The sequence below is a fragment of the Macadamia integrifolia genome, chromosome 7 (genome assembly GCF_013358625.1).
Source record: "Macadamia integrifolia cultivar HAES 741 chromosome 7, SCU_Mint_v3, whole genome shotgun sequence".
NCBI classification, from domain to species: domain Eukaryota; kingdom Viridiplantae; phylum Streptophyta; class Magnoliopsida; order Proteales; family Proteaceae; genus Macadamia; species Macadamia integrifolia.
This window is the reverse complement of record NC_056563.1, coordinates 26,066,710-26,094,440: the sequence shown is the minus strand read 5'-3', so window position 1 is coordinate 26,094,440 and position 27,731 is coordinate 26,066,710. Positions and strand designations below refer to the sequence as shown.

Sequence of the window (27,731 nt, the reverse complement as noted above, 5' to 3'; positions counted from 1 at the left end):
AGAGAGAGAGGGGAGAAATGGAAGAAAACCATGGGAAGAGAGAGAGAAGTGGGAAAGAAAGAAATGGAAAAGAAGAAAGAGAGAACAGAATCGTGGAAAAGAAAGAAATGAAAAGGAAGAAAGAAAGGAAGGTAGAGAGAACAGAATCGTGGGAAAGAAAGAAAGGGAAAGAAAGAAAGAAAGAAAGAAAGAAAAGAAGAAAGGAAGAAAGAAAGAAAGAGAACAGAATCGCGGGAAAGAAAGAAAGAAAGAAAGGGAGAGGAAGAGGGATTTTGAAGTCTACTCTTCTGTTTTTCAGCCTTCTTCAGGTAATGATGTTCTCTTTTGTGCTGGTTTTTCTTTTGGGACCGAATTGAGGTCTTATTTATCATGGTTTAAGTTTTGGTTATGCTGTTTTTTCTTTTTTTTTGAGACCCTAATTATTCTTAGGGTTTAGGATTTGTTGTACGGTTAGGGTTCTTGGGACCCATTAGTGTTTTTTTTTTGGGACTCTATGGGATCCAATAAGGGACCCAAACTGTGACCCAAATCTGAAATTATTTATAAAGATCTGAGATTTAATTCATTGGAAACATATATATATTTTTTTTTAGACTCAATATGGGATCCAATAAGGGACCCAAACCGTGACCCAAATCTGAAATTATTTATAAAGGTCTGAGATTTAATTCATTAGGAACATATATATATTTTTGGGACCCAATATGGGACCCAAACCGTGACCCAAATCTGATATTCTTTATAAGGTTCTGGGATTTAATTCATAGGGACCATATGTATTATTTTTTGGGGACCCAATTATTAGGACCTTACGCTTGTCAGATATGACAGATTTTTTAGGATTCTCTGAGCTGCCTAAGAGGGGTAATTGGGAGACTTGAACTTGTATTTCCGTAATGGTTTACAATCCGACTGTTAACTTTTGGGCATACTTTGGGGGTTAGTAGAGCCTTCCTAGGGGAGGTTTCAATCCGAATTGGAGACCATATGTTCAATGGATTGAGAGTAATTTCAGAATTACTTAAATCTCAAAGTTTCACTCTGAGATTATAGTTTTTCTAATTACACCTTGACCACTCAGATGACCATTCTCATCTTCGAAAGGGTGATAATACGTGTTGAGGGGAATTGTTTCCTAGAGTTTGACCTATGTCTGGGAGGGTTGACTTTTTAGTTTGACTATTGAGGAAAAAGTGAAATATTTGAATTAGTTTTGAACTAGGAGATTAATGGGAGATATAATTAATTGCAAGTAGTGTTTGACGTGAGCATTCAAAGCTCGGAGGGTAAAAGTAGGAGACTTGCAAGCTGAGGTAAGTGGATTATAGTGGGGTTACACCACAGATGTGTGGTCTGATTGTATGATGAGATGTTTTGTCTGCTTGTATTTTATACTTATTCTGAATTGTGTTTATGTATGATATGAATCCATGGGGGTGATTGATAAGTGATGAAAGTGATTATTACTGTAATGTATATTGACGTGATTTTTATGTGAAGATTTTACCTATTTGTTTTTAAAGAAAGTGATTTTGTGAATGTATGAAAAGAGAATGTGTGAGGGTAACTAGACTATTCCATACCAGACTAGAGAGGGGTGTCCCGTTGAGCCACGGGACTTATACCCACTGTACACAGTGGTGTATATTTAGTCACAAAGTGATGACAACAGTGTGATTCTGTGATCGTGTGATTGTGGGGGCCGTGTTTCTCTCTCGTATTATGAGCGGTGGTAGCTTATTTCCCTCAGTGCCGCTAAAGTGTGATAAAAATGAATATTTTTTTTATATGATCGCATTTTAATTAAAAGTGTGGTTTTGAGAAATTAGAACTATTTGTTTTAACCGTTGTTTTTGTCTAATGGTTTGCCCTGTGATGTGCTTTACTATTTTCCATTACTAGGCTATTGAGCTTAACATATTATTTGAACATCACAGATGATTGAGAGGAAGGTATGCGTGGAGCAGGCGTTCGAGGGCAGCCTGAAGCTATTATCAATTTATTTTATTTTATTAGATGTTTGTAGTAGGTCGTGGATTTATGTAGACTCTGACAGAGCTTTTTATTTAAATTTGAGAATGCACCTTAGATTGCCACCAGTAGGTAAGGTTTGGGATATTTTATCTATAAGTAGCTGTCATATTTTGTTGACATTTGAATATTATGAGTTCTTTCGGCTACAAGACTGGGGCGCCAGCACACCTACATAAACGCGTCTAGCAGGGGAAGGTAAGGCCCAGCTTATATGACCGCGGTGGTGACTTAGACCAAATATCCTCCCATAGGTGCCATTACTCCTTCTGGTGATGAGGTCCTAACAGATCTTCTTACCACCCTAGCCCTTCATGACCCAAAACCTATTCCCTCTTTTATGAATACAGGCCCAGAACCACCTCCTGTCCCTTATCCTGCACCTCCAAATGTTGAAGAGATGGATGGTGATCAGGATGACCCTATGGTCCATAATCCTGACCCACAACCTCCTCCTCAGCCAACCTATGCTCCATTTTCAAACCAAGATCCTAAGCAGTTCTTTACCCTAGATGATGTCCCTGTTTCAAAATGGGCATCCAAATTTGCTGATTTTCATGCCTGGATCAATGCTGAACTTCTACAAGAAGGTGCTACCTCAGTCAGTGTTCTGACTAAATTTGTTGCTCGTCTCCAAGGAAAACTCAGGGAATGGTATTTAGCCCTTGGTGGATACAGACAGTTGCAACTTGTTCAACTTCCTGAAGGACAGTTCATTACAGTTCTCTATCAAGAATTTCTTGGTCCTGTCTCAAATGATATTACCAAAGCTCGTGAAGAGTTTTTACAGTTGAAGTGTTGTTCTCTCGCCCGTTCCGATCTTGACAAACACTTCTCCCGCATAACAGACAGATTCCACAAGATTGGTGGCCTTGATGATGAGAACCTCAAGTAGATCTTTTTGAACTCCCTTCCAGATCCTCTTGGTGCTGATACTCTCCAGTTTCTCCGCAACCAGAATATCACCTTGGCATCCAGCAGTATCGGTTCCTTATATAGTTTTGCTCTTTCGGCTCTTGACAAACTCTGTAATGTCAAGAAAATTTGGCAGGATCTACAATCAAAATCTGACAAGGTTTCTTCTGCCTGTGACACTTCCTGGATGAAGATCAAGTGTAAAGGTTCAGACCACTCTTGTGATTGTCCTACAAAGAAGTCTTTCCATCATAAACGATTCTTTCACTCCTCTCGGACGCACAAGAAAAGATTTCCTTTTAAACCTTCCCGGTTTAAACGCTTTAAACCTCATTGGAAGTTCCTTCGGAAAAAACAGTTTCGTGGAAAGCACAAGAATACTTCTTGCTTTATTTGTGGAAAAAATGGACATTTTGCTAAGAATTGTCCTAATAATAGCAAGAAGGACAAGGTGCTTCATATGCTTGCCTCTCTCCATCATGATGAGCTACAAGATGCTGACCTTGAGTCACTGTATTCTTTGGATGCAGAACCCACGGATCTCTCCTTGTTTGCTATTGACTACCCTGATGATCCTGATAAGGTTGCTCCACAATACCTCACAGACTCAGACCCAGAGTCTTCTGTCTCCGAGTCCGAGGATTCTGATCCCCTCTACCAGGTTATCCCTTTCCTTTCCCCGAGCCAAACACCTCTTCCCTGTCAGTCTATCACCTTACCACATGCTGCAGTAACTCTGATCCCTGAACCCTATGGTAGACCAGTTCGTCTAATAGCCTTCCTTGATACAGGAGCAGCTACAACCATTCTATCCCCAAAAGTCCTTCCAAACCATTTCTGGAAATCCCAAGAACCTCCTCTCCCCTTTTTAGCAGCTAATGGTGAAACCTTCTATATCACCCTTGTCACCAAAAAACCCATTAAAATCCAACTTCTCCCAACTCTTTCCTTCACCCATGTTATGTTAGGTTCCCACTGTCCTGGAAAAGACCTTATCAAAGGTTTTGATGTCCTGAGTCATCTTCCCCTTAAATGGACACCCCCAAGGTCTTGTTTATAAATAACAACTTCTCCCCTGGTCCCCTTTTTCTAACATATTTCTTGCAGGTACAGGTCCAACTCTGTTTGATGAGTTTAAAGGAAAACTTCTGCAAACATCCTGTGCAGATTCTCATACTGAGTTTTTGACTAAATGTACGCATCCTCTCTGGCAGAATTCCAAGTTGTTCATCTCCTTACCCTTTAAGAAGAATGAAGATGTCAATCCAACAAAAGCCAGTCATCCTGGAATGCCCCCAGAACATTTGACACTTGCAGTCCAAGAACTTCAACAACTTCAAACTCAAAGACTGTTAGAACCAACTGTGTCTCCCTGGGCATGTCAGGCCTTCTATGTAAACAAAAGAAGCGAACAAATCCGTGGCAAGATGAGAATGGTGATAAATTATCGGCCTCTAAACTTCTTTCTGGCTGATGATAAGTTCCCCTTACCAACCCGTCCGGCCTTATTACTTCAGTTGGCCTCTGCAACTATCTTCTCCAAGTTTGATCTAAAAGCAGGGTTTTGGCAACTTGGAATTGTTCCTGAAGATCGACCGAAAACAGCCTTTTGTGTCCTTGGTTATCATTTACAGTGGACAGTTATGCCATTTGGATTGAAAACAGCTCCATCAATATTTCAGCGTGCCATGATGCAGATCTTTGCTCCTATTCAAGAGCATGCCCTGATTTATATTGATGACATTCTTCTGTTTTCCTCTACACAGGCTGACCATCTTTGTCTTCTCCAGCACTTCCATCAGATTGTTCAGGACTACGGAATCATGCTCTCTCCAAAGAAAATGCAAATTGGTGTCTCTACCATTGATTTTCTTGGTGTTACTATTACCAAAGGGAAATATGAACTTCAACCTCATATTGCTACCTCTCTCCAGCACTTTCCTGAAGGTCCCCTGACAAAAAATCAGGTTCAGCAATTCCTTGGTATAGTAAATTATATGACAGAGTTTCTTCCTCAACAAATCAGACATACGTCTGTGCTCCATCAGCTCTTGAGAAAGAATGCTCCTCCTTGGTCTTCTGAACATACAGCAGCCATACAAGCTCTGAAACAACTATCTACAAGACTCCCTTGTTTACAGATTCCTTCTGATGGACGCCGTATCATTCAAACTGATGCTAGTGATACTCATTGGGGTGCAGTTCTCCTTGAAGAAGCCCCTGATTCTACAAGAACTATCTGCGGATACAAGAGTGGCTCATTCAAACCATCTGAAGCTAATTATCATTCCACGTTTAAAGAAATTCTTGCAGTCAGACGAGGTATTGAAAAATTCCAGTTTCATCTCATTGGACACCGGTTCCTCATTGAACTGGACATGTCAAGTTTCCCTCGAATGCTTGAATTCCGACAACGGACACTTCCCAATGATCAACTCCTCCGATGGGCTCAATGGTTCTCAAAATGGTCCTTTGACATCAAACACATCAAAGGAAAAGAAAATGTTTTGGCAGACTTCCTTTCTCGCCCTACTTCAACCTTTTCTGTAATCCCAATCCTTTATCCTTTAACACCAGGAGCCTCCTCCTCCTCTGCAGCTATCCTCCAAATCACTGATCCTCCCTACACCTTACACCCCTGCCATTACATTCACTACACAACAGATTATCATGTGTATGGAACAGAACCCTATGCCCTCTTCATCACTCGACGACAGCATCGATCAGAATGGCGACAGTTTCTTCATACTATGTGCAGAGTCAATGATATCCAGCCTCATCAAGTCCCCGCTCCTCTTTTTCACACTGTTGATTCAGCTTGGGAACTTCATCAGAATGGTCACCTGCCTTGCCCTCGCATTATTCCTCTTATGGATGCCTATGATGATTGGCTTATTGATAAAGCTGCCTTCTACCCATACAGCAGCTCCTCTGATCCGGATACTGACTAAGTATTGTATTGTAGGATTGTATTGTCTTTGTCTTATGTATGTGTGGGTATCGGTATTGTATTATCTTGTCCTTGTATTGTACTTATGTTTCGGTATATTGTATTGTCCTTGTATTGTACTTATCTTGTACGTATGCCGACACTACCGACATACGGACCCACAGTCCATGTGAAGTCCATGTGAAGTCCATGTGTCTTGGACCCCACCTGTCTGAAGTCCATGTGAAGTCCATGTGTCTTGGACCCCACCTGTCTCTTGTATCCTCGGCTATTTAAAGCCCCCTTATGAATAGATTTTTCGGCTACAAGACTGGGGCGCCAGCACACCTACATAAACGCGTCTAGCAGGGAAAGGTAAGGCCCAGCTTATATGACCGCGGTGGTGACTTAGTCTCCCCGATGTGGGATGCAGGGTTGCTACAGTGCCTCGTGGACAGGGGTCTGCCACTCAGAGCATCGGAACTAACATTCACCCCTCGCCCGGCTCTGATACCATTCTTATCTCAGGGTGTTAGTCATAACCGGGCTCTGCCCAAATCTATTCATAAGGGGGCTTTAAATAGCCGAGGATACAAGAGACAGGTGGGGTCCAAGACACATGGACTTCACATGGACTGTGGGTCCGTATGTCGGTAGTGTCGGCATACGTACAAGATAAGTACAATACAAGGACAATACAATATACCGAAACATAAGTACAATACAAGGACAAGATAATACAATACCGATACTCACACATACATAAGACAAAGACAATACAATCCTACAATACAATACTTAGTCAGTATCCGGATCAGAGGAGCTGCTGTATGGGTAGAAGGCAGCTTTATCAATAAGCCAATCATCATAGGCATCCATAAGAGGAATAATGCGAGGGCAAGGCAGGTGACCATTCTGATGAAGTTCCCAAGCTGAATCAACAGTGTGAAGAAGAGAAGCGGGGACTTGATGAGGCTGGATATCATTGACTCTGCACATAGTATGAAGAAACTGTCGCCATTCTGATTGATGCTGTCGTCGAGTGATGAAGAGGGCATAGGGTTCTGTTCCATACACATGATAATCTGTTGTGTAGTGAATGTAATGGCAGGGGTGTAAGGTGTAGGGAGGATCAGTGATTTGGAGGATAGCTGGAGGTCTATGGAATAGGATAGTGCTGTAGTGCATTGGTGCGTCAGGGGAATCAGGTTGTGGAAAGAGAGATGTGAAAAGGTCGAACCAGGTTTCCATAGGAGCAAAGAGCTGTAGAAATTGGAAAATTGGTAGGTTTGGGCGGTGTGGATTTATTGGGGTACACCAGTGCATGCACATGGATTGGATAGCCTGAAGGGGAAAACTGATGGCTATGGAGTAGGCAGTACATAAATGCCAGAAAATGCATTTATATATAGGTGGTAATTCTTGGAGATCATGAAGGGAGTTAAAGGTAAAAATGGTGAGGTAGGGAAACTCTGGGTGACAAGTGGAACCAGCAAGAAATAGACCTTCTTGTCGAAGGGCACTTTCAAAGAGTTGAATGGTTGTATGCTTACTATACGTAAGAACCGCTTTATAGGTTAGGGTATGAAGAATTTCAGGAGAAAGGTGAGGAGGTAAAGCACAGCAGAGGTTATGGCTGGTTTGAGGCTGAGGGGAGGATGCTGAAGAGGAGGAGGAGGCTCCTGGTGTTAAAGGATAAAGGATTGGGATTACAGAAAAGGTTGAAGTAGGGCGAGAAAGGAAGTCTGCCAAAACATTTTCTTTTCCTTTGATGTGTTTGATGTCAAAGGACCATTTTGAGAACCATTGAGCCCATCGGAGGAGTTGATCATTGGGAAGTGTCCGTTGTCGGAATTCAAGCATTCGAGGGAAACTTGACATGTCCAGTTCAATGGGGAACCGGTGTCCAATGAGATGAAACTGGAATTTTTCAATACCTCGTCTGACTGCAAGAATTTCTTTAAACGTGGAATGATAATGAGCTTCAGATGGTTTGAATGAGCCACTCTTGTATCCGCAGATAGTTCTTGTAGAATCAGGGGCTTCTTCAAGGAGAACTGCACCCCAATGAGTATCACTAGCATCAGTTTGAATGATACGGCATCCATCAGAAGGAATCTGTAAACAAGGGAGTCTTGTAGATAGTTGTTTCAGAGCTTGTATGGTTGCTGTATGTTCAGAAGACCAAGGAGGAGCATTCTTTCTCAAGAGCTGATGGAGCACAGACGTATGTCTGATTTGTTGAGGAAGAAACTCTGTCATATAATTTACTATACCAAGGAATTGTTGAACCTGATTTTTTGTCAGGGGACCTTCAGGAAAGTGCTGGAGAGAGGTAGCAATATGAGGTTGAAGTTCATATTTCCCTTTGGTAATAGTAACACCAAGAAAATCAATGGTAGAGACACCAATTTGCATTTTCTTTGGAGAGAGCATGATTCCGTAGTCCTGAACAATCTGATGGAAGTGCTGGAGAAGACAAAGATGGTCAGCCTGTGTAGAGGAAAACAGAAGAATGTCATCAATATAAATCAGGGCATGCTCTTGAATAGGAGCAAAGATCTGCATCATGGCACGCTGAAATATTGATGGAGTTGTTTTCAATCCAAATGGCCTAACTGTCCACTGTAAATGATAACCAGGGACACAAAAGGCTGTTTTTGGCCGATCTTCAGGAACAATTCCAAGTTGCCAAAACCCTGCTTTTAGATCAAACTTGGAGAAGATAGTTGCAGAGGCCAACTGAAGTAATAAGGCCAGACGGGTTGGTAAGGGGAACTTATCATCAGCCAGAAAGAAGTTTAGAGGCCGATAATTTATCACCATTCTCATCTTGCCACGGATTTGTTCGCTTCTTTTGTTTACATAGAAGGCCTGACATGCCCAGGGAGACACAGTTGGTTCTAACAGTCCTTGAGTTTGAAGTTGTTGAAGTTCTTGGACTGCAAGTGTCAAATGTTCTGGGGGCATTCCAGGATGATTGGCTTTTGTTGGATTGACATCTTCATTCTTCTTAAAGGGTAAGGAGATGAACAACTTGGAATTCTGCCAGAGAGGATGCGTACATTTAGTCAAAAACTCAGTATGAGAATCTGCACAGGATGTTTGCAGAAGTTTTCCTTTAAACTCATCAAACAGAGTTGGACCTGTACCTGCAAGAAATATGTTAGAAAAAGGGGACCAGGGGAGAAGTTGTTGTTTATAAACAAGACCTTGGGGGTGTCCATTTAAGGGGAAGATGACTCAGGACATCAAAACCTATGATAAGGTCTTTTCCAGGACAGTGGGAACCTAACATAACATGGGTGAAGGAAAGAGTTGGGAGAAGTTGGATTTTAATGGGTTTTTTGGTGACAAGGGTGATATAGAAGGTTTCACCATTAGCTGCTAAAAAGGGGAGAGGAGGTTCTTGGGATTTCCAGAAATGGTTGGGAAGGACTTTTGGGGATAGAATGGTTGTAGTTGCTCCTGTATCAAGGAAGGCTATTAGACGAACTGGTCTACCATAGGGTTCAGGGATCAGAGTTACTGCAGCATGTGGTAAGGTGATAGACTGACAAGGAAGAGGTGTTTGGCTCGGGGAAAGGAAAGGGATAACCTGGTAGAGGGGATCAGAATCCTCGGACTCGGAGACAGAAGACTCTGGGTCTGTCCACGAGTGGCACTGTAGCAACCCTGCATCCCACATCGGGGAGACTAAGTCACCACCGCGGTCATATAAGCTGGGCCTTACCTTCCCCTGCTAGACGCGTTTATGTAGGTGTGCTGGCGCCCCAGTCTTGTAGCCGAAAAATATGGTATCAGAGCCATTCCCGTCCCCCTTTTCCGGCTAAGGTCCTTCTCCGGCAGCTGACTCTACCTAGCTTGATCCTCTGCTAGTTAAAGGGACATTCTAGGCCACGCCCTATTGCAAGTTACTTCGTGGTTTTTGTTTTCAGAAGACAGAGAAAGAACCCTTTGAGCGATGGGTCTTCAGGCCAAGGAGTGGCCGTCTTTTACCATGTAACAGCTCGGGTTGATCTGTCTCTGAGAACTGAACCCCGGGGGTCCTGATCGGCCTCGCCTAGGCGTCTTTTTATCTATCTGAGTGTCGCCGGTGAGTTATGCTACTGGACTGGACTGCTGGCCTTCTCCCATCTTCTAGTATGTCTCTTTCCCGCCGTTCTACTTCTTCTGTCAGTTCTACTTCCTCGTCTCCTTCTTCCTCTCGACCCTCTTCCTTCTCTTCTATCAAGTCCTTATATGAGTTTGATTATCTCCCTGATGATCAAATTATCCCTGCGACTCCTTCCCCTCTGTTAAATCCTTATACTGTCTTTCCAAAGAAGAAATCTTCTTCTTCTTCCTGGAAAACCCTTATAGCCCCTCGTAAGAAAACCCCACCTTTAAAGGAATTAGTTCAGGCTTCCCGGTGTGAGTTATATCACATCCCTGCCACAGACAAAGAACAGATGTTCACTCTGGAGATCCCAACTAATTTCATTCCTGATTGGCAAAATCAAGGTTATACTCATCTCCACTTTGGTGCAATTAAATTTGCCCTCTCTTTCCATGGCAGGAAAGGTCTTCCTGTGTTCTCCCGGATTGCCCTTCTTGACAGTCGCTTTCTCCGGTATGAACATGCCGTGATTGCTACTGTTCAGACTACCTTGAACGCAGGCACTATATTCCTCACTCTCTATCCCAATTTCAACATAGCTCTAGCTGATCCCCTTCTTCCCTCTGCTTTTAAGTTCCAGATTCAAATTTCTGGTTCTCCACAGGCTCCTACAGTGTTAGCAGGAACAATCCACTATCAATTGGCTTATCGGTTACAAAACCATGCCTTTGATTTAACGAAAGGCCAAACTGAGGATGCTCTTTTCCTCTCCGTGGATTCTGACCATGTTCCTAGCCTTACCTATGTCCCTCGACAAATTCCTCGAGATGATCTTTATCGTCTCCTTCCTTCTTCTTGGGTTACGGCTTATGAACAACAAATGGCCTCAACCCAACCTGCTCCTGTTGAACCACTTCAGTCTACTGATCCACAGTTCATCACACACCCATCCGGCGAGGTTGAAATCAGATTCCCTCCTCCACAACCGTTACCATCTCCTTTTCCTACCCAGTTTACAGGAATGATTCAAGAAAATATTCCTGTCAAATCTTTTGATGCTCAAGGAAACCCTGTGTACTATTTCTCTGATCCAGTCACTGGTCATAAGTACTTTGATCTTTGTGATTGTGACGATTGTCTCCAAGACTCTGATGATGAGACTCATTTTTCCCGAACTAGACGCCCTAAAAGACAGTCTTCTCAGACTATTCTTAGGGAACGATATGAGTCAGGCGACCCTACCATTGGACCCTTGAGTACTGAAGCCCGTTATCCCTTTATGGTGAAATACGGTGCTCCTCCCTTGGAACCTTTGGAACCTCCTTATGTTCTTCCCCCCACTCAGGTATGTAAACCTCCACCAACTGTCCATACACCTTCTCCAATAGCCCCTCCTTGTTGTATGTATGCTCCAGGTTCCTCTTCTTCTGCTCCCTTGCAGAATTTCCCTGGTCCTACAGACTATGGTCCTGATTCTCATGGTGTTCGTCATATATGGAAGGTTAAATCTCCTGTCTTACCCTCTGGCCAAGCAAAAGAAATTTCCCAGGCTGAAGCAGCTTTAAATTGGCAAAATGAGAATGCTATCGTCCAAAACCAGTACCTTGAAGGTATCCTTGCTTCCACACAGCATACTCATAGTACTGTTGGCCGGCATACTCAGTTACTTCAATCTCTTAAAGCTGAAATGGATCAAGTTCATGCTGAACTTGCTGGTATTGCTTCTTCGACTGCTGATACAACCCAGGTCTTTGCTCTTATTGGACAAAAGGAGAAACATCTCAGGTTTCTTGAAGCTCAATTACAGTCTCCAACAAACTCCTCCTCAAGCAGCAACATCCAGTCGACAGCAGCCTTTACCATTGACAGTCCCTACTATGTCCTCTCAAGATCCATTTGCCGCATACACTATACCGGCTCCTCTGGTAGTTGCTTCTCCCAGATCCTTCCCCCTTGAAGAACTGAAGGCCTTACAACGTCAGCTTCGTAATCTGAAATCCAGGCAACAACCTAAACCTATTCCCTTGGACAAACCCTCACCTCCACAGTTTCAACCATACCCTATGACTCCTGCACCCTCACCACCTATTTCCACATATCCATCACCTTCACCTTCACCTCCTCGAACCAAGACCAAATATCCTCCCATAGGTGCCATTACTCCTTCTGGTGATGAGGTCCTAACAGATCTTCTTACCACCCTAGCCCTTCATGACCCAAAACCTATTCCCTCTTTTATGAATACAGGCCCAGAACCACCTCCTGTCCCTTATCCTGCACCTCCAAATGTTTGTTTTGATGAATGTTTTGGATCGATTGATCATTGCCCGTGAGGGCTGTACCCTTACCTATATCTGGGTCTGGGTCTGGGTCTGGGTCATGACAACACCACTGCCATTAACTTGAGTAAGAACCCTATTTTGAACTCAAAGGCAAAGCACATAGACATTCGACACCATTTTTTGCGAGATACCATTCAGAATGGCAATTTCTCCCTTGAGTACATCGAAATCGAGAAACTCGCAGATATCTTCACTAAACCTCTAGGTGAAGAAAGGTTTTGTACCTTAAGGAAGGAGCTTGGAATTTGCAACCCATTTGGGTGCAAAAGAAATCTTTGGTATCATTCATGTTCAAGCCCCTAAGAGACCGAATCTAAAACCCCTTTCTAAAAATCACTTTTTCTAGGTTTTTTGGCAAATCCTGCAAATACCGATCGACCGCCCCTGAATCGCCAGTCGACCGCAGTCACCGAACCATCTACCGGTCGACCGCCTCTGACTCAATGGTCTTCCGGTCGACCGCCGCCGCTGCCACCAAAAACCACAATTTGAGCCCTTTAAAACTCGATTTTTTTGAGTTCTTTTCTTCACTTTAAGAAACCTAAATCACTAAGAACCCTATTTCGACTATCCCTCTCCCAAAACCCTAGCCTAGACTCCATCTAAAACCTAGATCTACATAGATCTTCACTCTCTTTCCCAAAATCCTTGATTTCCTTCAATCTCTTGGCTCTTCCTCTCCATGGAGTCTCAACGTCCTAACAAGGCAAGGAAGCAAAGGAAGGTTCCAAGTGGAGACAAATGGTTCTCATCTATTGCTCGAGAATCATGGGAGATGTTCATTCCTCGGCAGATTGAGCAAGGAATAACCATCAACACCGATTCTCTCACCAGGTATGCAATCAAAGACCACTTTGATGCTTTGGGTTGGGGAAACATACTCAAGCTAGAGACCAAGTGCTGCCCCCATTTGGTAAAAATGTTTTCCTACAACCTTACCGTATCTAGTGAAGAAGAAACTCTTCAGATTCATTCCTATGTGAAGGGTATTCACATTGATATAGATATTTTGATGTTGGGAGAAATCCTTGACATATCTGTAGAAGGTGACCTTAAATACTACCAACCCAAGACCTACATTGAAAAGTTCATGGACATTGACACAGTCTACTCTAGCATTATAAAAAATTATGCTAAGACCCACAAGATTAAAGCCACTGAACTTACTAATTTGAGGAGAATTGTCAACCTCATCATCTCTTACAATATCCTGCCAAAGGTGGTCACAGAGATGAGGTCTTACCTTTCCATACATACCTTACCTACTGTGTTTGTGAGACCGTGAGCGTCAATCTTCCCTACATCCTGCTCAAGACCATGATTGCCCATGGAGACGAGCTTCAGAAGGGAAATCTTCCCTATAGAAGAATGATCTGTCAAGTGCTGGATTATTTTCATGTGGATTTCTCTGATGAAGTCTTTGAGCCTATTTCCCAAGACATTGACATCTCAACGTTCGCAAGATGAACCTCCTTCCTAGGAAGACCATTACTTCCAAAAAGACTACTGCTAGACCAAGTCAGCCTCAAGGACAAGGAAGTGATGACTCGACTGCATATGCGACTGTTGCTGATCTTGAGAAATTTGGCAACATCATTCTTGCTCAGCTGGGGAAAATGGAGAGAAAGCAAAATTAAATCTTAAAGCTCCTCAGAGAAGAAGATGCAGATGAAGCAGACAATGAGAATGAAGAAGAATAGGATGATCATTACTCTTTTATAGGATGTGTTTTATGACCGTTATGTTTAAACCTCTGTTTTATATTTTTGTTTGAGCTGGAACTCAATTTCTTCTACTTTTCGGTGGAATCCTATGTACTGCACTTACTCTTTGCTAAAGTAATGCTTATTTTAATGCTTAGATGTGTGTTATGTTTTGAATGACAAATATCTTATCTTAATTCTAGCACATATTCAGGGGGAGCATCTACTTTCTTATATACTGCACATGTCTCATTTTTTTTTTCCATGCCAACCTTTTTGTTGAGAAAGTATTGCCTATGTGGAAATCTTGTCTTTGAAATGATATGTGATTACCTGCATTTAAATTCTATATATTCCACTGTCATTTCTTATGGTTGTTTGTCATCACCAAAATGGGGGAGATTATTGGGAATGTGCCCAAACTCCTTTAAATGTTTTGATAATAACAAACAAACCATAGCTTTAACTATATGTGCTAAGTGGTGGTTAGTACAAGAAGACAGCTCAAGCTATACATGTTTGAAGAATCAAGACATGACACGAAGATCAAGAGTGGAAGCTTTAAGACAAGATGAAGACTTAGAAGATGAAAGGCAAAAGAGGAATCATCAAGTGATGATGAAGACTTCAAGACTCAAGTCAAGATGAAGACCCTAGGATAGTCTAGTACTCTTTGTATAGTGTACACTATATGTATATGTGCACGCACTTCATGCATCGCATATCATCATACTAGAATGACTATAGGACATTCCTTGACCAAGCTGAAAGTCCATAGGTGGTGTTAGGTGGTGTAGAACATAATTAGAAATACATGTCCTATGTATGTGACTTTCTATGAGAATCACTATAGCTAGACTCTAAGGGTATTTTGGTAAAACTTAGAGTCGGTATCGGGAGATGAACCCCGCATGGAAGTTGTAAGAAATCGAGTCACAATTCCAACACAACTTGAATCGGGTTAATTCGATGTCAGACCAAGCCGAAATACTGACGATTGGTCAGTATGACAGTTGTCCGTAAAAAACAGGACAAAACTATAGGCAGTCGACTGGCTGGAAGCCCCGGTCGAACGGACCAATCCGAGGCCATAGCTGGTCCAACGGATGAAAGTCCCGATCGACTAGCACCTGCCTGGATCACCTCTAACGGCTATTTTTCTATCTCCAACGGCTTTTAGCGGTCGACCGGTGGATCCAAAATATGACCGTTAGAGTCTGATTTACTGCCTAAAAAGCTTTCCTAATTTCACCTATAAATACCTAAGATGTTCATAATTAATTATCAATTAAGTCTGAGCATTAAGAGCAAAGTTGTGAGCTATTAAATTCATAAAGGCATTCGAATCACTTGAGCGGCATTGGTCTTCACCAATCCCAAAAGGAAAAGCTCAAGTCTCAATCAAGTCTTCCACTTTCTCGTTGTTCACATCAGAGCTACAGAGAAGACTTTTCAAAAGGTGCATCATTTAATTTTCATAATTATCATTTGCACCACACCAGAGGTATTCCTCTTTATTCCACTCTCTCAAACTTTCTGTTTTACAATTCTAGACTGTATATAGGATTGTGTAAAGATCCTCTTATCCTGAAAAGAATAAGGTGCCTCTCTACCTGTAAAGGAGATTGTAAAGGGGATTTGTAAGGATACTCTTATCCGTGAAAAGTTTGTAAAGGTTTTCTTCCCTACCTACTGTACTAAAAGGAAGAACTAGTAGAATACCTTACAAGAGGATTCTTATAGGAGTGGACTAGACTAAGATTAAGTCGAACCACTATAAACCTTGGTGTAGTGTGATTGAGGCTTTTTCATTCCACAGTTTTATTTACGATCACACTTGGGCTAATCTTTTAAATAATTGAATTTCCACTAGTATAACCTATTCACCCCCCTCTAGGTTATTTCAATCGAATGAGACGATGGTGGTTTGGGAACCAAATAAGGACCAAACCAAGCTCGGTTCCATTTAAGTACAGCATTTCAGAACCGAATCAGTTCTCGGTTCAGTTTCGGATCACACCCTCACTCATGGAAACCAAACCAATTGACAAGCTTATAGGAGAGTAATGTATGCAAGGTCCAAAAGGATCCTGATCAGTCTGAGCCAATCCCCATTTCAATCCATTATGGATCGATCAGGTCCAACCAACGGATCAACAGATCTTACTTCGGGTTTAGGTGTTCATGCTTAAACAAAGATGAAGCCCTTGTGCTTCTATGTGTTCATGAATAAACCTATGGGAATAAGTTTGTCAATTTACTTCTTGAGGATGACACATCTTAATGTTTTAAGCTGTATGATGGGCAAGACAAGGACTTTGTGAGGTTATCTCAAATCATCAAAGAAATCTGGGACTTGGTTTCATCTTTTAAGTCTCTCAATCTCATTCACTCCAGAATCAGCTAGCAAGGAGGGAGAATAAGAGAATTTTCATCATGAATCAGTTCATATTCCTTGTGCTGTGATGTGGACCTCCTCTAATATCTTCTCCTTTTACCCTTTTTCTTTGATGCATGATATTCCAGCATTTATTAAAACAGAAAATGGTAGGAAAAAAAGTTCACGGCAATCTAGTAGTGAAATTCTTGACACAGGGAAAGAATAGGAGAAAATAAAAGGCTTGCCAAAGGTCAACAATCTAATATTAGTGAAATTAGAACTGCAACAGCATCATTACTGAACCTAAATTTAGATTAATCTTATGAACCCTATACCTCTTCACCTATATAGCTCCTTTTTGTTTTTCAATATTTTGTTCCCAGTTTTTTTTCTTTTTTTTTTTTGGGAGCTTGTTCAATATGTTAGCACAAAAGTTAGCAGGAAAACCAATGAAAACAAAAAATACACACATTTCAGCATAAAAATTGCTTACCCAACAAAACAGCAACTTGTGTTTCATATCTTTCATAAGAAAATCAACTACACTGTCCACATTTTTCCTGCAGGAGGGTTGATAACAGTCAGACATGATCATGAAAACATGTATCACAGGTTGAAGAGCACTACCAGAAAATGTGTAAAAAAAGAAGAAAAAAAAAAAAAATCCGCACAGCCAGGTCAAAGGTTGAGGAGTACTTATATCTTGATGACCAGACACCCACGTCGAACCTCTCAAAGCAGAACTTCAGGAACTCATCACAATGTGACCTCTTGAAAACTGAACCAAGAGAAGAGAAAAACCTTGTTAGAACCAAGCAAATAAGGTGGAACTACTAACTTTAAGCTTAGTAAGAAAGCCAAGTTTCAAAGCCAATACTTACGTGACTTTTTAGCAATTTTCTTGTCTGCTTTGAACCCTTTAGGGGCATCAGAGACTATATCAGCAAGTAGGCCATTAAGATCAAGAATAAGAAGCTTTTTCCTGGTACTAAAAGGTGATCTTTCTGGTAAAGGAGGTAACTTCTCCAAAAGGTTGTCTTCCTTACTGATGGCACCAACTGAAATATCAGCATTCATTACAGAACCATTACCAGAAGATATTATTTCTTCCCTCTTCAATTCTGCTATGGACACTTCCAGATTTCCTTCACTGAGAACATGGCATCCTTCAGTTACTTCATCTAACTGGACCGACTCATTTTTTATCTCATTTTTCTGTTCTAGCAGCTTCGGGAAAGCGTCACAAGGGGAGTCAAGAAGAGCACGGTACACTTTTTTCTTCCTTTTAACTCCCTTTCCTGGCGTAGGACTCTTGCATGCACAATTAGCAGAAGACTCGCCAATGGAGATGTTCTCCACAGATTGTGATTGGGTGTTCAGGCCTTCTTTAAATGACTCTGATGAGTAACAATTTCCATGCCTTAGATTGAGCAAAATGTGAGCAGCAGAATCTAGCTTATTTTCAGTTTCCAAAGAAGATTTTTCCTCTTTGTCACAGCAAGTCAAAAATTCTTTCACACTTTGTTTCCCAGAAAGTTCAGGATCTAGTACTGTTTTCTGAATTTTATTTAGCTCATCTTCAGTTTCCTTTACACCAGATAACTTATTAATTTCTAACTTTCTATCAGAACAGCCACATAACATATTTGGCAACTCTTCCAATTTTCTTTCCTCAGAACGACCATGCTCCCTAACTGATTTCTGGGCCTCATTCAACTCATCCTCCCTATTCTTTCTGTCGTCTCCCAACTCTCTTCTCGATGAAACTATATTATCTAAACTAACAGAGACCTCTCCCACTGTACTGTTTTGTGCAGTTTGCATCACATATGCTGGCTGTGTAGAACTAGCTGAGGAGCACAATCTTTTCTTCTTTCCTTTTCTCCTCTGTTGCCTGCTATTATTTATTGAAGTAATCTCAGTGACCTTGTCATTCTTCTTCAGATCAATATCTACACTCTTTACCAGCTCTAAGATCAAAGAATCACCCATGGACTCTTCATGATTCAGTTTTTCAAGATGCTTTATATTTTTTTGATCTTGGTTACAGACAATGCCACTCTCTAGAATATCTTGTACAGGTTCATTATTTTCTGCAACTTTGCACTTCTTTTTTGTTGTCCTCTTGTTTTTCTTCCTTGAACCCCCTTCAGCATTGTTTTCTGTTATTTGCATAACCATTTCTAATTTCCTAATTGGTGACTTCATAGTAAGATCTTCTACCTTGGAATTCACCTTATTCTCAACCAAGTATCCTTTAATCTTCCACTCTTTGTCCATGAGTTCCTCTAATTCTTCCTTATTCTCATCCGAGTATCCTTTAATCTTCCACTCCTTGTCCATGACATTCTCTAATTCTTTTCCATCTTGCTCACATAAGTTAATGCCCCCTAACAGCTGTTTTGCAGGACTATTATTTTCCAGAGCTTTACACTTCTTTTCCTTCCTCTTCTTTTTCAAACTTGAACTCCCTCCAGTGCTCTTCTCTGCTATTCGCAAAGCCGTCTTCATGTTTCCATTGACCAGTGATTTCAGAGAAAGATCATCTGCATTTGAGATATCCATATTCTCATTCAAGATATGTCTTCTCTTCTTATCCTTGTTTATGTTTATTTCTACATCCTCCAATTCTCTTACATCTTGCTCACCCAGGTTACCATCCTCAACCAGATTTGGTACAGGATTATTATTTTCCACAGCTTTGCACTCCTTTTTCTTCCTCTTCTTGTTCCTACCTGAACTCCCTCCAGTGTGGTTCTCTGCTGTTTGCAAAGCTGTTTCCAGGCTTTGATCGACCGGAGACTTCAGAGAAAGATAATCAGTGTCAGACACCTCCAAATTCTCATCCACATATTTTTTTCTCTTCTTCTCTTTTACTATGTCAATTTCCATATCATCCAGTTCTTTTCGATCTGGCTCACCCAGGTTACCAACCTCCACCAGCTTTTTTACAGGACTATTATTTTCCACATTCTTATGCTTCTTTTTCTTCCTCTTTTTCTGACTTGAAGCCTCTTCAATGTTGTTATCTGCTGTTTGCAAACACGTTTCTGTGTTTCCATTGACCGGTGTCTTCAGAGAAAGATCATCACTGTTGGAGACCAGAAAACTCTCAACCGCCGATTGTTTTCTGTTCTTCTCCTTTTCTGTTTTGATTTCCATACCCTTCAATTCTTTTAGACCCTTCTCAACCATGTTACCCACCTCTGGCAGATTTTGTACAGGACTATCATTTTCCGCAACTTTATGTTTCTTTTTCTTCCTCCTCTTTTTCTGAGTTGGACCCCCATCAATGTTGTTCTCTGTTGTTTGCAACTGCACAGCCGTTTCTGTGTTTCCATCATCAGGTGCATTCAGAACAAGATCAACAGTGTCGGAGACCACCAATTTCTCATCCGATGATTGTTTGCTGGTCTTATCTGTTTCTATTTTTACTTCCATACCCTCCAATTCTTTGAGACCTTGCTCACCCATATTACCAACCTCTGGCAGCTTTTGTACAGGACTATAATTTTCCGCAACTTTATGCTTCTTTTTCTTCCTCCTCTTTTTCTGAGTTGAACTCCCATCAATGTTGTTCTCTATTGTTTGCAACTGCACAGCCATTTCTGTGTTTCCATTGTCAGATGCATTCAGAACAAGATCAACAGTGTCGGAGACCACCAAACTCTCATCAAATGATTGTTTGCTCGTCTTATCTGTTTCTATTTTTATTTCCTTATCCTCCAATTCTTTGAGACCTTGCTCACCCATGTTACCAACCTCTGGCTGCTTTTGCGCAAGACTATTATCTTCTGCAGTTTTATGCTTCTTTTTCTTCCTTTTCTTTTCCTGGCTTGAACTCCCTTCAGTGTTGTTCTCTAATGTTGGCAAAGCAGATTCTGTGTTTCCATTGTCAGGTGCATTCAGAACCAGATCAACAGTGTTGGAAGCCACCAAATTCTCATCCAATGATTGTTTGCTCATCTTATCTGTTTCTATTTTGATTTCCATATCCTCCAATTCGTTGAGACCTTGCTCACCCATGTTACCAACCTCTGGCAGCTTTTGTGCAAGACTATTATATTCCTCAGTTTTATGCTTCTTTTTCTTCCTTTTCTTTTTCTGGATTGAACTCCCTTCAGTGTTGTTCCCTAATGTTGGCAAAGCTGATTCTGTGTTTCCATTGTCAGGTGCATTCAGAACAAGATCAACAGTGTCGGAGGCCACCAAATTCTCATCCAATGGTTGTTTGCTCATCTTATCTGTTTCTATTTTGATTTCCATATCCTCCAATTCTTTGAGACCTTGCTCACCCATGTTACCAACCTCTGGCAGCTTTTGTGCAAGACTATTATTTTCCGCAGTTTTATGCTTCTTTTTCTTCCTCTTCTTTTTCTGGCTTGAACTCCTTGCGGTGTTGTTCTCTAATGTTTGCGAAGCAGACTCTACATTAGCATTAACCGGTGCCTCCAGAGCAAGAATAACACTGTTGAAGACCTTCTCATCCAATGATTGTTTTCTCTTCTTCTCCTTTTCTGTGTTGATTTCCATATCCTCCAATTTCTCCCTCTCACTGTATAAACAAGAAGTATATTTCCTCTTTTCCCCTTTTTTCTTCTGCTTCCTTTTTATTTCTTTTGATCCTGCAATATATTATAACAATCATGAAATAAAAGAATGAAACTGGATACTCATAGTTTATTTCCCTATGGTCAACAAATGTTAAGCTCTACATCCACTATCATCAACTCTTGTCTGACAACACCATTCTTTTGATTTAAGACTGAACAACATATACGACTCCGTCATTCATTCAGTCTAGTTCGAACAACCAAAATGAGGAAAAATATCATCATGCCCATTCAGACAAGGGAAGGGGGTTCGGGGAAGAAATAACTACTCACCCTACTAGTAGTTAAGCAACAAACAATGGTAAACCGGTTGGACCAGAAAAGTCTGGCAATAATGCCAAAATTTAAGGCTATGTGGGGGTAATGCATCTTATTACATAGGCCTCATAAGTCAGAATGGAATGTTTATCAGTAAAAAGTAATAGCAGAAGTAGCATAGATTCTACAATTTTAATGTTCATAAAAGTGCATATATGTGAAAGGATGCACATAAGAGGCATCAGAAATCAGATTATCGGGGAGGAGGGGGGAAGAAAAAAAGAAAAGCATTACCATAAAGGTCGCTTGACAAGGAATGCTTTCGGATTTATGTAGACATTTTCTCGAAGAGCTACATGAACTTCACAATAGATATGCAAAAATCTAGTGGCTTCTTAAATTTCTTTTCAAAAACACCTGTAACAGAATTCACAAAAGTGTAGCTGTCATGAGGACATGCATGGTGTATAAGGGCCAGATCCTCACTAAACTGGTAACAAAACAATTCAAACAAGCAACACACAAATTAATTCACTGGTTATAATCCGACATGGACAGAACGTAATGGAATTCTATATGATCTCTCTTTCCATTCCTAAAATATTTAAATTCACAATGATTCTTTTTTCATTGTGGAAATTTGTGTGCTCCATTCTGTCCTCAGAATTATCCATCATACAACAGTGGAAAACTTAAAATCTACTGGGACATGAAAGGAAACCAAAATGGGCTATTTTCTTTTTTTTCTTTTGGTACTCCAAATAAGGAATAAAAATTATTTTCCACAAAAGACTGCTTATACGAATTGAACCTTTCCCAACATAAACAAAAAAAAAAAGGTAAATAAATCAAAATATTTAACTTCAAATACACGACATGGACCACAAAACACACACACACACCAGGGGGAAAAAAATGAAAGAAATTTAATAATCAAGTTCCCCTATCAGTACTTCAGCAGATTAAAATGTCTAGTTCTAACAATCCAAAAAACAATGAAATAACAATCATGAAACAAAAGAAGCATAAATAGTAGTGACAGTAACAAACAATGGACAGACTAAAGTTCCAAATTTAACTAAAACAACAGCAGAAATCAGCTACATTTTGAACGTACAATGAAACTTGGGGCGGGAAAAAATCATGAAGAGACAATAATATGAATTTCATGTCAAACACCACAAATGATCAAACAAATCCCTGTAATGAACGATGCTCCAATGTGAGAATAATGTCTAAAAACTGAACAAAAAAAAAGGAAGGAAATTAGATTTGCAGTTCTTCAAATGTATGTAAGGTTTTCACCCGTTTCCGTCATTGCTGGAGCTTTACTTCCCAACAAAAGCACTGAATCTTCCAATTCACTTTCTCACCCCAAAAATCCCTTAAAAGGAATAGGGGAGAACGCAGTTCCTTTTTCGTTTTCCTTTTTATCTTTTACGTAGTTGGAAAACCAGTTTGTGACAAAATGGTTAAAATATGTCAAAAGTCAGGTAGACTGGGCCAACTCGGTCCAGGTTTGTTTATACCCGGTCGCCTCTCTGGTTCTCCTATCCCCTACCCTTAGTAATAGTAATTCTCCACTGATGCTTCAACCATGGGCTGCCGTCCAAAGTTGCCAAGAAACATTCACCATCGACATCAGCATCATAGCAAAGCTCCAAAGCAGCGAAGCAACCACTGGCGCCAAGAGGCTTGGATTGATGTCGTACCTGAATGCGATGTTCTATTTCTTAGGAGTTTGATGGAACTTCATCGTGTCGAATCTCTGGATGGATTTACAAAACCAGTAAAAGAGAAAATCTTAATCGGAACAATACAAAGGTTGCCCTAATAAACAAAATCGTCCACCTTGGATGGCGAAGAAGGTTGAAACTAATCGAATTACTTTTAAAAATCAAAAAATTTTGAACCATCAACAATGGTGAAAATTGCAAACAATTGTTAGTTTCCTCCAAAACCCTCTCCGATAAAAAAAAAAAATTGTATCTTTTGGAAACCAAAGAACGGCTTTCAGATTTAGTCGGGGGTATCCAAATGAGACATTTAAAAGAGAAATCTCAAAAACTCCCTTTGCAGAGAACCAAAGAGACGCCCCAATAAACTAATCCAATGAGCTCAACCCTTGAAAAAGACTGAAAACTCTTCTAAAGATGTGAACACTAACCCTAAAAATGGTTGGAAAAAGAAGAAAAAGAGCTTTATATTTCCAAGCGAAAGAGAGATGGAAATTTTACCAGCCAGCATTAGAAGGGGCTGCGCGCTGCGAAAGACAGAGAAGGAAGACTCGCCGTCCGCAATTTGTTATGAGAGAGGACTAAAGGAGACGATACGGCAATGTAGTTTAGTTGATAGTTCTCTCCACTGTTTAAGTATTAATAAAAAATGGAAACCCGCCGAAGGCGGTTCTGTGCGAATTTAAAGAGAGAGAAGGAAAGAGAGAGAAGGTGTGTGTTTTTTCCACCAGTAGCGGGGGTGTCCAAGCTCAACACTCAGAGAGTAGGGTCAACCGACCAAAATCCGGATCAAAACGAATCGATCCTTATCGGACTATAGTTTGGGACAGGCGTATGACGGGACCAACTGGAAACCAGACCACATCAAACTGATCAATATTCAGACTGAAAAACGAGCTGAATGAAACCAATAAGAAATTAAGTATAAGGTTATGAACAATTGAATTGATTATCTATTGATTTCAATATTAGTGAAAATATTTATGATTGTAAAATGAATTGTTATAAATCGGTTAGAATGATTTTTTTTTTTTTGGGTCAAAACGAGAACTATCCATTAAGACGTGTGGAACATGGGGGAAAAAGATTGCATGCCTCTCTTAGCCATGAAGACGAAATTGGCCAAATTGTCGTACACGTATTGGACAGAGACTTCTGAGCTAAAGTTAGATTCCCTAGGAATAAAGGAGAAACAACAATTACCAAATTAATGCTAACATACGGATGTCCCCAATCAAACCATGGATAGTGAGGGGGGCTTCCTCAGACAGATCAATAATATACTTTTATGATCTCCTGACAATTAAATTTGGCAAGAACAAACTCGGCTCCTTCAAATATGCATTCTAGCACCAAGCCTCAAAGCCAACATTTACCCCTCAAACTGCTACCAAAAGCTTGAATTCCAACACAGCCACTTAGGGATGACCCAAGTCGTTTTTAATAATGATTCCCAGACCGCCAAAATTTGAAGAGCAAGGACAAACACCTCTCCCCTATTAGCAAGGGATCTTAACATAGGGATGGTATACCTAACCACAATCATATATATGTTTTTCATAATGATATAGGTAGTATGAAATGTGGTACCGAAATTTTCATCGGCCATACCATGTCCATATCTAAGCCTATTTAGTGAACAAACAATTAGTATGGGATACACGGTACCTGAATTCCCATCAGACACACCGCTTACCCATATCCAAGCATAGCTCTCATGCACACCCAATGCATTATGCGATCACACACATGGCGATCACAGTATCGGAATTCCCCGGCCACACTGGAACCCACATATTCACAACAATCCAAAAACAATATACAATTCAAATAAAAAAAATTAATACCATTCATATAGAGCATACATGATAAGTAATATTAAATTTCATTATTGCAATGGAATACATCATTTCAAATGTTAAAACACTCCAAAATTAAGGTCAGGCCACCGCTTACCTTGTCTATCGATCGGGTGAGTTAAATTCCCATGTAGAGATGCCCGAGTTATACCCTGCCAGGTCTCACAAGATATGGTTGTCTATGTCCTAGTTGCAAGGTAAATAAGCATTAAAAAGTGTCTAAGAGGGTCGGTGGTCCCCTAGTGGATCCCTCAAACTCCCCCAAAATTGCCAATTTGATAGTTTAGTAAGACTCACCAGTAGTGTCACCGGTTGGTGTCTATCCTACCGGTGGGTTGGACAAAAGCCATCTAAGGATCTATCCCGCCGGTTGATGGTCACCGATGGGTGTCTGGTCCTAGTGGTGGTTCAACCGGTGACATGAAAAGAAGCTCATCTTGAGCTTGGATCTCACTAGTGGGTGTCACCGGTTGATAGTGGTCCTACTCGAAAGTGCTAAACACTTTGGGGATTTGCCACCTCGGGTATGATTTGCTGGGATTTGTTCTGTGGGGTTTGTAAAGGGTCTCCCACCTATAAAAAAAGCTCGGATGATCACCTTTCCACAGGGGCAAATGGGAGATACATTTGATTCTTCAACTGAAACCCTAAATCCTTAATTTGGGGATTCTCCTAGAGCTCAGGAAATGCATTTGGAGCTCGAGAAACGTGAAGGGAAGTATAATTTTCACTACGCCGGTCATCAAAAGTCATCGAGGTCGAGGCGTACCCCTCCAACATGGGAAAACCCTTGTTCTCCACCTACGTAAGCCCAAAATGGAAGAGGAAAAAGGTTAGGGAAGGGATATCCCATATCTTTGGAAGCAATCGACATCGACAGGAGGTAGCCGAAGGTCTTCTCTCTTCCTTCTTCTTTTCCTTATTCTTCTCCTTCTTTATCTTCTCTCCCACATTTTTGTCAGGTGAAGTAATGAGCTTAAGGCTTATTTCTCCTATTTATAGCTAAGGCCACTAAGGCTTGTTTTCCTGCCCAATAAGCCTTGGCCAAATTGGCTTAACCCGAGTGTCGGGCCATGGGGTCCCACCACCTTTGACTCACAAGGGGTGTAAATGGAGTGGGGTAGATCCCATGTAGTGTGGGGATAAGAGTGGAGTAGGCCACCGATTAATGCCAGTAGTAGGTCACTATCCAACTAGTGGGTGCAACCGGTGGAAAGTACTGTTGTACTTTGTTATTTTTCAACTCTTTTTGCCAGCATCTATGGTGGTTCCCTAGGGACTTGTGCATGGCTTGTTAGTGATGTTCCTATCATACAAGGGGGTGTCAAGTGAGGAGGTGTTTGGTCACTTACCACCAAGGCTTGGGAGGTCTAAATCCTCTCTAGTTCTCTCGGCACTAATTGCATTGGCACGTGGGATCATTTCGTCCTTCCAAATAGTGGACTATGGCCATCCATAGGTCACCGATGTTGACCATATTTGATGCATGACCTATTATAAAAGTTAAAAAAATTGAACAAATTAGGGCACTAGTGTAACAACTCCACAACCCAATTCACTAGCCGTCTAGATGTGCCCATTTTCTATAACACTTTATTTAGGGGTTGGTTTGTCAGTATACAAATGGTGTGTGATTGGAGTAGGGTCTTAGCTTACTTGTTGCAACTACCAATGTGTAAGAAATCTTCTTGAATCTTCTATAACTGGTTTAGGTGTCCAACATCATGCTGCTGATGTAATATTTTCGGCCTCTGCTACTTTTATTCCTCCTTTATGAGTATCGCGCTTACTGCTATGGTGGACACCATCAAGTATAGCTGCAACACATCTCCTGTTTTTGGATTTGTTAACAAGGGTGTCGAAGCTAGGTACCTTCAACTGTTTATCCTTTTAGAGTTTTAAATAAAAGGAGGCACTTTGTTTCCCCGTGCCATAATTCGATAAAAGGAGGCACTTTGTAGAGAGTACCAACGAGTTCTGGCTTGTGGTAGCCCACTACTACAGAGGGAGGAATGACCCTACTTGCCCATACATCTCGTGCCTATCAAACTGGAGGGGATTGCCAGGAAGACCATGGATGCATCCTAGGGCAACCCCCTATAAATGGCCACAAGTAGACAATAGGCTGTCAGGGCACATACCCAGGCCACCGAAAACAACAGGGTTGAATCCGATGAACTCAATCCGCTGGTGTTGTGGGCTGAAATGACTTCGATGCCCATGAGCCCTGCTACTTACGTCGTGGCCAGCTTCAACTAACCTCCCACACTACCTTGCACCCTTCCCCTTAACTTATACACCATATAAGCCTAAGGGGGTGGACCCAAGTGTCCCGAACAATGACTTGACCCACTTAAGTCCTAGACATGTGCCCAACCAACCGAACCCTAGGGTCCTTACTTACTATATATAGGAGAAGTGAGTTCATTTCTCGCTTCTCATTTGACAAAATGTGGGAGAGGGAGAGGAGTGAGGAAAAAGAGAGAAGGAGAAGAAGGAGGAGGAGGAGGAGGAGGAGGAGGAGGGGGAGCTCCCAGCTACATTGCATACCTACCGGTTGTCGCCAAAGGTAGTTACTACCTTCCCCGAACCCTCTTTCCCTTCATTTTAGGTTTTGGAATTTGAGCAAACTAGGGAATCGCCGGGTTGAAGGGGTAAGCCTTGACCCCGGCACTTGCCAAAGGTTGGGATAGTGTGCATTACACCCCCTGGGTGTTTGCAACCTCAAACCAAGCCGATTGAGCTCCAACAACGTTTTTTACCAAATAGGGAGTTAGGGTTTCAATCGTTCGATCATCGTATCTCCCAAATGGCTCAGTGGAAATGTTATTTTTTCGCCTTAAATGCGAGGTAGGAAGACCCCATA

General features: G+C 41.3%; 1 protein-coding gene across 7 annotated transcripts in view; it reads right to left on the bottom strand.

The window, feature by feature from the left end:
- Window positions 1-23,769, bottom strand: part of LOC122083472 (WD repeat-containing protein 87-like) — a 92,720-nt gene extending 68,951 nt beyond the window's left edge. Inside the window, exons 1-6 of one of the 7 annotated variants that reach the window (XM_042651298.1) lie at window positions 23,508-23,769; window positions 22,576-23,038; window positions 21,565-21,687; window positions 17,281-21,024; window positions 17,096-17,177; window positions 16,893-16,959 (exon numbers count right to left, since the gene is read on the bottom strand). In XM_042651298.1, the coding sequence (XP_042507232.1) occupies window positions 16,893-16,959; window positions 17,096-17,177; window positions 17,281-20,932 (3,801 nt within the window). In that variant the 5' untranslated portion in view covers window positions 20,933-21,024; window positions 21,565-21,687; window positions 22,576-23,038; window positions 23,508-23,769. The remainder of the gene's footprint in view (window positions 1-16,892; window positions 16,960-17,095; window positions 17,178-17,280; window positions 21,025-21,564; window positions 21,688-22,575; window positions 23,039-23,507) is intronic. The other 6 variants (XM_042651292.1, XM_042651295.1, XM_042651296.1 and 3 more) reach the window with 6 other exon arrangements.
- Between the last annotated feature and the right edge of the window lie 3,962 nt (window positions 23,770-27,731).